This window comes from Eurosta solidaginis, chromosome 5 (assembly GCF_040869045.1).
Source record: "Eurosta solidaginis isolate ZX-2024a chromosome 5, ASM4086904v1, whole genome shotgun sequence".
Lineage (NCBI taxonomy): Eukaryota > Metazoa > Arthropoda > Insecta > Diptera > Tephritidae > Eurosta > Eurosta solidaginis.
In genome coordinates, this window is record NC_090323.1 from 160,914,646 (window position 1) to 160,925,286 (window position 10,641).

The 10,641-nt window shown below is 38.4% G+C and overlaps 1 protein-coding gene across 1 annotated transcript; it reads left to right on the forward strand.

Moving 5' to 3' along the window:
* The first annotated feature begins 1,519 nt into the window (after positions 1-1,519).
* LOC137252926 (larval cuticle protein 65Ag1-like) lies at positions 1,520-1,850 on the forward strand. Its single transcript, XM_067789062.1, has one exon. It carries the CDS (start codon positions 1,542-1,544, stop codon positions 1,848-1,850), a length of 309 nt encoding a protein of 102 aa, XP_067645163.1. The 5' UTR covers positions 1,520-1,541.
* Positions 1,851-10,641: the final 8,791 nt, after the last annotated feature.

The window sequence follows — 10,641 nt, forward strand, 5'->3', positions numbered from 1 at the left end:
GTGAAGAAGCTAATGGGTAACGTTATCGAAGCAACAATTTTGAAAGGGAAATACACAGGAGAAGACGGTTTGATACCCAGAATTCCACAGATTCCGACGGATTTACCATTCGATTTCAAACGTTTGCAGTTCCCTATTCGCCTTGCCTTCGCTATGACAATTAATAAGGCGCAAGGAAAGTCTCTACAAATGTGCGGCATTAATTTAGAATACCCAATTTTTTCTCATGCACAATTGTATGTAGGTTGCTCACGAGTAGGCAAACCATCGTCATTATTCATTTACGCCAAAGATGGAAAAACCAAAGACGTTGTCTACCAAAAATTGTTACAATAAAGTTCGAATGATATTGTATCAAAGAATTTGCTTTGTTTCGTATTAATTTTATTCTCTTTCAGCAAATTATTGAATTTATCGCCTAGCAAAGCGGGCGAGGGTATGCTAGTTACTTATAAAAAAACAAAATATTTCCAAATTTTTGCGATATGGCTCTGAAATAGTGCCTAAATGAAATCCTAAAAATTCTGAAACTTGTCGGTCTAGAAATAGCGTCAAAAATATTACAAAAACAGTGACAAGTTATCCGAGCATAAAGCCGAAATAAACCCGGAATTGCAACCAAAGTAGTCCTGAAAAAGGTAAAACGTTAGAAAAAAAATTTAAAAGTGACTGTTCACTGACGCGGTAGACCTACGACTTTTTCGAAAAAATTCAGCCAATAGATTATACACATTTCGTTCAAGTCTGTTCCACCATTCTGTCGCGATCGTGCCACAAAAGAAATCAGCCAACGTACAGCATCGAAGCTTAGTTCTGAATAATTAGAATTGGCGGTCGCCGCGGTGTGGAGGTAGCGTAATCCGACTACCACACCGGGTTCAATTCATGGACAAAGTAACATAAAAAATTAGAAACAAATTTCTTCGATTAGAGTGGTCGCCCCTCGGCAATGATTTGGCAAACACTCCGAGTGTATTTCTGTCATGAAAATCTTCTCAGTGAAAACTCATCTGCTCGCAGATGCCATTCGGAGTCAGTATAAAACATGTAGGTCCCATCAGACCAATTTTTAAGAAAAATCAAAGTAGAACGACGAAAATTGGACGGGAAGCTCGGCATAAAATCTCTTTAACGGTTATCGCGCCTTGTATTTATTTATTTTTATATAAACTGATAACTAGCCGCAGTAAGGTATAAATATACTCTCTTTTCCATTAAATTATTGCATTTAAAGAATTTTAATATCGAAGGACAAAAATCAAATCGAAAATTTAAATTGCCAAAATTTGCATGTCCAAATCAAAAATATTCACAATGCAGACAACAAAATTGAATTATTTATGCATTCAGACCCAAACAAGGAATTATATTAAAAACTGGACTAAATAAATCAATACCACTAGTGTATATTAATGTATTAGGAACAATATATAAACAAAATTATAAAATTCTAAATCGAGTATAAAAAGCAACGCACAATTTGCATTTCTATTTATTTAGTTTCCAACAACGAAAAGCAATAAACAGAAAAATATAGCAACATGAAATCCGCCATCATTTTCGCTTGCCTTTTCGCTGTGGCTTTCGCTCGTCCCAACAACGATGTACAAGTCGTGAACTTCGACTCCAAAGCCGATCCTGAGAGTTATTCCTACAAACTTGATACCAGCGATGGCACTCATCACGACGAAACTGGACATCTGGAGCATGCCGGTACCGAACAAGAAGCCATTGTTGTGCAGGGCTCTTTCTCATTTGTTGCTGGTGATGGTCAGAAATATACCGTTAAATATATTGCTGATGAAAATGGTTTCCAACCGCAAGGTGATCACTTGCCAAATGGGGTTTAGTAAGTTAAAACTAGTCGTATAAATTGTGTAAATATAAAATTGGAATAAAAATGATTGTTATATTTTTCTAGAAAAGAAATTGTTTGCATTAGGAGGAAGATTGAACTGGCTGGTCAGCAAAGATCTCACATAGACTGAATGTCTATAAGTGCTACCAGAAATTGTTTGACGATCAAATGGAAGAACACCAATCAGGTGCCAGAACGTATGTTATAGAATAACAGCGGACCTAGCTTAATTGCTGACTCGAGATCTGGAAAACTCTGCCGCTCCTAATTGGCTTGGCGATTGCAAGAGATGAACACAGAATGTGCTGAACCGTTTCTTTTCGCAACTCGTACTTTCTAAATCTGCTGTTACTGACGAGACCTAACTTATAAGCATGTGACGACTGAATGCAGTGTCAAATATGTATCCCCAAAGTGGGCCTTAAGTCTTCGCTCTTTAGAGATAGGAGCCACTTTGTTTGTCTAATATCGTAGGATATGCATATGATCTTAGAAATTTTGCAGCTCAGCGCTTCTGTTCACGCCTTTCCTGGTTGATGAATAATATGCAATCCTCTTGATTTCTCCCAAACAGATTGGGACGTCTACTGTCGATTTAGCAAGTACTGCCCGCTCCTTTGTCAACTCATCGACCTTTAGTTTAAAGCCTTTTGGCTAAATAAAAACTAAGGAGTTGGCAACACTGATTTTTTTAGCAAGAACTAATCAAAAAACTTAAAAAAATTTATAAACTTAAGGATCTTTAATTTATTTAATAACTTAGAAAAGGAATTCTTCTTCCTTCAATTTACTCTACTTCTACATTTCCGATCTATGCTTCCCTAATCGTTCTCATCCCTCTTACAATTTTTTTAGGTTGCCTGATTACTGCTGCGTTTTCCAAGCTCAGGCCGCCGCAATTACGAATGCAGTGGATGGGATGTTAGTAAGTTCTACTGCGATAAGAAAAATGAACGTATGCTGCGATAGCTTAGCGCCTAATATAGTATGGTATTAGCATGCCTAAACTCGTTCCCGGTTGCACGGAACTATTTTAATCTTAATATCATCTGGGTATCGGAACATAGCACCATGGCTGGTGCCGATTTAGATGGCATATGGGTTCGCCTGCCCACGTGTGGTGAAGGCATAATAAAGTTATTTTCATCAAAAAACATAAAACTATTTTTGCTTTCATATGTTTTTCTATAATTTTAACGTTATTTTTTTTTTACGAAAAAAAATTAAAATTTTTAAATATCCAATAGCAGTCCACGCGATACGTGCTAATATACTCAAAAATCCCTCTTGCTGTGGCTGCATGCAGGATGACGGGGTATAATAATCGAGACAATTCATGCTTGACTGTCCAGCTTTTGCCAGAACTAGGCAAAAGTATTTCGTCACTGGTTCTCTAGGATCTCATAAGGACATGGCCAGGATTGAGACTTGTCTGAACTATGGTTCACGTCAACGTTATCTTATGTGGTGACACAACGAACCTTCATGTTGTCAAAGCAAGCTTCCCCGCGCAGAGTTGGCTACTACTCAAACTCACCATTTTTTTCTTTCACTTTCCCTTTTCATTCTCCTTTTCCTCTAGCTGTTCCCTTCCCTCCTCATTTGCCTTTCATTTTTACTGGAGCAGTAGTGGGAATTAGGGTGGGAGTGTGAGTGAGAGTAGGAATAAGAGAGAGAGGGAGAGGGAATGGAAGTGAGAGGGAATGGAGCTGATAGTTGGTGGGAGATTTAGAATTAGAAGGGAGGGGGGAAAGGGTGTAAAGGAAGGGCAGAACAAGAAAGAAAAATGGCAGAAAGAGTAGACGAGGATGGTACAGAACTGATATGGAAAGGTTACAAGAGAAGATTAAAAAGGAGTAGAACAGAGGTTGGGAAAGGAAAATAAAAAGAAGATAACAAATGTTTAAGTATCTTTAAATAAAGACATAATCAACATCAAAAATTTAGAACAAGTGTTATTCAATTAGAACAACAATTTTCTAAACGGGTATGTAGATTATCGCGAAGTTCCTTAAAACTCTGAAGTAAAATTTCCAGTTTCAGAGATTTTTTTTGAGTTTTCACTGTCCCTAGACAACCTAGCTAAAACTTTTTTCCTTAATGTTGCATTGTCATGGGGTTCTGAAATAAGTTCTTAGTTTCAAGAACCTAGCTTTCCGGGAAGTTACTCAAATAGCAATTGGCTAAAATAATAAGCGAAATCAGTAATGCAAAATCCTTTAGTATGTTCCAAGGGTTTAAACGCTTCTTTGAAAAGATTCTCACCTCATACTTAAGTTGAAGATATATGTACGTATGAGAAGGCTTAGAAAAGTCACTTGGCGTTATATTCAAACATCCGTTGTTTATTTGCGAAACTTTACGTCTACTTGAACGTCTTAAGTATTAATTTTGATTTGCACACCTCATCTTTCAACACCCGAGTCTCCGGGTTTGTCATTTCTAAAGTTGGCGGCCCTATCCCAAATAGTCCCTTGGAGTGAATCACATTGATTCCAATCAAACAAGTTTATATATCACCTATTCGTTACGGCTCCTGTTACATATGTGAATACGTATGTAGATATACATATACTCGTTTACCAGGTGAGGCTTTGTCCTTCGCAAGAACACTCAAAGTGGTGAAGCAAAGCTTTCCCAAGTCAGTCCAACAAATGACCGTGTGTGCTACTACCCTAACGTAGTGGACGGTCAAACTAGTCTGAAAACTGAAGCTATGAATTCTTGTATCGAAAAGGTCGGAAAACAACAGTTTTGGACTGAGCTTATAAGCTTAACATCTTCCAACTTAAAATTGGTCGCCTTTTGGAGCGATCAACTTTAGGCTAGCGTTGGTACTAATCGTTAGAGCTGTGCGACGAGAGTCATGAATATTAAAAGACCGTAAGTCGCCTTTTTGCGTGACAAGCAAGTAGCCACAAATGATTTGAAGAAATCGTGTCAACCAACGAGTATTACATGCCAACCTAATATAAATGCAGGCAAGTCATTTTCTGTCAAAAATGTCTCATGTACATACAACTTGTATGAAAGCAAACGAAATTGAATTTGCTGACTGAACACCTACCTCGATTTCCAATTTTTATTCTGATAAATCCAGATAAATAATTTTGCATGTAAATGCAACAACAACGATTTGAGCCAGATAAATCCAGATAGAAGTCTGGTTCAATTTGTGAGCCAGTTAATTTGTTAGTTACTTACTTCTTTTTAGTTTGGCAACGCTTCCGTTAGTAAACCTACTTTTTCAAAATTAGATGTCGCTGCTTAGCCTTTCGCCGTATGAGCTAAATGAAAAACAGCGGCGACATCTGCCTATCACTGGGTCGTTTTATTGACCGATATCGCGCCATCGATTTTTCGAAGGATTTGGGCTCAGGAAAGAAAGTTCCATTACGCATACCAAAAAAAAATAGTTTTCGATTCTGCGAAAAATAAATGGCGAAAGGGTCAATTTTTCGACCAACACGCTCCCCAAAACCCAAAAAAAAATTTTTTTTTCAAAAACTGTTATCGCCAACGTTTTTACAATAGTTTTTTGGAAAAAAAAATATTTTATCGATTTTGGGGAGTGTTTTGGTCGAAAAATTGACTCTTTCGCCATTTTTCTTCGCAGGCTCTTAATTTATTTTTTTGGGTATGCGTAATGGAACTTTTTTTCCTGGGCCCAAATCCTATCGAAAACTCGATGGCGCGATATCGGTTAACTTTCGTCCATACAAATCGACCCAGGTTAATGTGTAGGTATGCAGCTAAAAAAAAGAAGGAGAAACTTAACTGAAACTTTATATAAGTAAGAAAATGTGTAAAAGAAAATATGTGCATTTAAACTCGAGCGATAATTTAGCTAGCAAAAACTGTATACGAACTATGCAAATCTAATATTGGTACTCCACCCGCGCTAAATACAATGCGACACTTGCATGCATACATACGTATGTCAAATACATTTGCACTACAAAAATTGTTTAGGCCAATCTCAGTACAAACACAACACACACTTAAATACGAAAATCAAGCAAATTATAAGAATTTTTTATAGGTCCATAATTGCTAATTTAAATAGTTTGATAGTTTTGCTTATTAAAAACATTTATTCGAGCTCTAGGCCAAGAGCTCGAATAAAGTTTTTAATAAGCAACAACACTAAGGCCGGTAATAACTACAAAAGAAACAGTTTTATAGTTTTATTTTTAGGAAGTCATCAAAGAACCCATCTTTTCAACAAAATTAGTATAAAAGCATAGAATTTTCATTTGGATCATTAGCCTGATTTCAGAATCTGCATTGTAACTAAAACTAACTAAAACCAAAATACATAAAACTTAGCAAAATGAAATTTGTCATTGTTTTCGTTGCTCCCTTCGCTTTGGCCTTCGCGGCAGCTGATCCACAAGTAGATATTATTGAGTTAAAATCTGATGTTGAACCGGAACATTACAGTCATGAGTAAAGTGACAATTACCCACCGACGTGTGCCGTACGTACGGACGTTTGTCGTACGAAACACGTATGACCGAACCCTCAAGCCCGTAGAAATCAATGTGTATGGCTGCGTACATGTACATAACATATTTGTGTGTGTATTGTTTACAGATAGGCACTGTTGCCATTGACCAATTTGCATGCATACTTATGGAAACATGAACTTTTTCCAATTTAATTTTTGATGTTGTAAAAGGCTGGAATTAATATTAAAGAAATATAAATAGATTACATATTTATAATCTGCACTTTTACATAATTATTTCGAATTCTTTTCACAGTTTTTCAAACTTTAATTAGGTGTTTTTGCATAAAACTGTAAACGGTCAAAAGTTAGCGCACAAAATTCTACTAGGCAACTCTGTCTAGTGAGAGATCGATCAGCTAACACGTTCTTACGGAAAAAATAAAATTTGTTTTGATTTCTACATTCCGGGCTACGTACGTACGGGCGTTGCACGTCGTGTCAGCTGACAAGTTTTTGGTACGTACGTTCGTGAGTAACTGCCGCATAAGTTTCTTTTGCTAATTACAATGATGCTGTGAAAAGAGGCCAAGGAGGTTTTTATACTCAGTTGAGCAGAGCTCACAGAGTATATTAACTTTGATTGGATAACGGTTGGTTGTACAGGTATAAAGGAATCGAGATAGATATAGACTTCCATATATCAAAATCATCAGTATCGAAAAAAAATTCGATTGAGCCATGTCCATCCGTCCGTCCGTCCGTCCGTCCGTCCGTCCGTCTGTCCGTTAACACGATAACTTGAGTAAATTTTTAGGTATCTTGATGAAATTTGGTATGTAGGTTCCTGGGCACTCATCACAGATCGCTATTTAAAATGAACGATATCGGACAATAACCACGCCCACTTTTTCGATATCGAAAATGTGCGATAATACATTACCAAATACGGATTAAGCGATGAAACTTGGTAGGTGAGTTGAACTTATGAGGCAGAATAGAAAACTAGTAAAATTTTGGACAGTGGGCGTGGCACCATCCACTTTTAAAAGAAGGTAATTTAGAAGTTTTGCAAGCTGTAATTTGGCAGTCGTTGAAGATATCATGATAAAATTTGGCAGGAGCGTTACTCCTATTACTATATGTACGCTTAATAAAAATTAGCAAAATCGGAGAACGACCACGCCCACTTTTTAAAAAAAAAAATTTTTTAATTCAAATTTTGAAAGAAAAGTTAATATCTTTACAGTATATAAGTAAATTATGTTAACATTCAACTCCAATAATGATATGGTGCAACAAAATACAAAAATAAAAGAAAATTTCAAAATGGGCGTGGCTCCGCCCTTTTTCATTTAATTTGTCTAGGATACTTTTAATGCCATAAGTCGAACAAAAATTTACCAATCCTTGTGAAATTTGGTAGAGGCTTAGATTCTAGGACGATAACTGTTTTCTGTGAAAAAGGGCGAAATCGGTTGAAGCCACGCCCAGTTTTTATACACAGTCGGCCGTCTGTCCTTCCGCTCGGCCGTTAACACGATAACTTGAGCAAAAATCGATATATCTTTACTAAACTCAGTTCACGTACTTATCTGAACTCACTTTGTATTGGTATAAAAAATGGCTGAAATCCGACTATGACCACGCCCACTTTTTCGATATCGAAAATTACAAAAAATTAAAAAAATGCCATAATTATATACCACATACGAAACAAGTAAGGAAGGCTAAGTTCGGGTGTAACCGAACATTACATACTCAGTTGAGAGCTATGGAGACAAAATAAGGAAAATAACCATGTAGGAAAATGAACCTAGGGTAACCCTGGAATGTGGTTGTATGACATGTGTATCAAATGGAAGGTATTAAAGAGTATTTTAAGAGAGAGTAGGCCATAGTTCTATGGATGGACGCCATTTAGGGATATCGCCATAAAGGTGGACCAGGGCTGACTCTAGAATTTGTTTGTACGATATGGGTATCAAATGAAAGGTGTACTGAGCATTTTAAGAGGGAGTGGGCCTTAGGTCTATCGGTGGACGCCTTTTCGAGATATCGCCATTAAGGTGGACCAGGGATGACTCTAAAATGTGTTTGTACGATATGGGTATCAAATGAAAGGTGGTAATGAGTATTTTAAAAGGGAATGGGCTTTAGTTCTATAGGTGAACGCCTTTTCGAGAAATGGCCATAAAGGTGGACCAGGGGTGACTCTAGAATATGTTTGTACGATATGGGTATCAAATGAAAGCTGTTAATGAGTATTTTGAAAAGGAGTGATCCTTAGTTCAATAGGTGGACGCCGTTTCGAGATATCGCCATAAAGGTGGACCAGGGGTGTCTCTAGAATGTGTTTGTACGATATGGGAATCAAATGAAAGCTGTTACTGAGCATTTTAAGATGGAGTGGGCATTAGGTCTATAGGTGGACGCCTTTTCGAGATATCTCCATTAGGGTGGGCCAAGTGTGACTCTAGAATGTTTGTACGATATGGGTATCAAACGAAAAGTGTTACTGAGCATTTTAAGAGGGAGTGGGCATTAGGTCTATAGGTGGACGCCTTTTCGAAATGTCGCCATTAGGGTGGGCCAGGGGTGACTCTAGAATGTGTTTGTATGATATGGGTATCAAATGAAAGATGGTAATGAGTATTTTAAAATGTAGTAATCCTTAGTTCTATAGGTGGACGCCTTTTCGAGATATCGCCATAAAGGTGGACCAAGGGTGACTCTAGAATATTTGTACGATATGGGTATCAAACGAAAGGTGTTACTGAGCATTTTAAGAGGGTGTGGGCATGAGGTCTATAGGTGGACGCCTTTTCGAGATATCGTCATTAGGGTGGGACAGGGGTGACTCTAGAATGTGTTTGTACGATATGGGTATCAAACGAAAGGTTTTACTGAGCATTTTAAGAGGGAGTGGGCATTAGGTCTATGGGTGGACACCTTTTCGAGATATCGCCATTAGGGTGGGCCAGGGGTGACTCTAGAATGTTTATACGATATGGGTATCAAACGAAAGGTGTTACTGAGCATTTTAAGAGGGAGTGGACATTAGGTCTATAGGTGGACGCCTTTTCGAGATATCGCCATTAAGGTGGGCCAGGGGTGACTCTAGAATGTTTGTACGATATGGGTATCAAACGAAAGGTGTTACTGAGCATTTTAAGAGGGAGTGGGCATTAGGTCTATAGGTGGACGCCTTTTCGAACTGTCGCCATTAGGGTGGGCCGGGGGTGACTCTAGAATGTGTTTGTATGATATGGGTATCAAACGAAAGATGGTAATGAGTATTTTAAAAGGTAGTAATCCTTAGTTTATAGGTGGACGTCTTTTCGAGATATCGCCATAAAGGTGGACCAAGGGTGACTCAAGAATATTTGTACGATATGGGTATCAAACGAAAGGTGTTAGTGAGCATTTTAAGAGGGTGTGGGCATGAGGTCTATAGGTGGACGCCTTTTCGAGATATCGTCATTAGGGTGGGCCAGGGGTGACTCTAGAATGTGTTTGTACGATATGGGTATCAAACGAAAGGTGCTACTGAGCATTTTAAGGGGGAGTGGGCATTAGGTCTATAGGTGGACGCCTTTTCGAGATATCGCCATTAGGGTGAGCCAGGGGTGACTCTAGAATGTTTGTACGATATGGGTATCAAACGAAAGGTGTTACTGAGCATTTTAAGAGGGAGTGGGCATTAGGTCTATAGGTGGACGCCTTTTCGAGATATCGCCATTAGGGTGAGCCAGGGGTGACTCTAGAATGTGTTTGTACGATATGGGTATCAAACGAAAGGTGTTACTGAGCATTTTAAGAGGGAGTGGGCATTAGGTCTATAGGTGGACGCCTTTTCGAGATATCGCCATTAGGGTGAGCCAGGGGTGACTCTAGAATGTTTGTACGATATGGGTATCAAACGAAAGGTGTTACTGAGCATTTTAAGAGGGAGTGGGCATTAGGTCTATAGGTGGACGCCTTTTCGAGATATCGCCATTAGGGTGGGCCAGGGGTGACTCTAGAATGTGTTTGTACGATATGGGTATCAAATGGAAGGTGGTAATGAGTATTTTAAAAGGGAGTAATCCTTAGTTCTATAGGTGGACGCCTTTTCGAGATATCGCCATAAAGGTGGACCAAGGGTGACTCTAGAATGTTTGTACGATATGGGTATCAAACGAAAGGTGTTACTGAGAATTTTAAGAGGGAGTGGGCATTAGGTCTATAGGTGGACGCCTTTTCGAGATATCGCCATTAGGGTGGGCCAGGGTGACTCTAGAATGTGTTTGTACGATATGGGTATCAAATGAAAGGTGGTAATGAGTATTTT

Coding starts and splice junctions, on each gene's coding strand:
- LOC137252926 (XM_067789062.1), top strand. CDS start 1,542: ATGAAATCCGCCATCATTTTCGCTTGCCTTTTCGCTGTGGCTTTCGCT.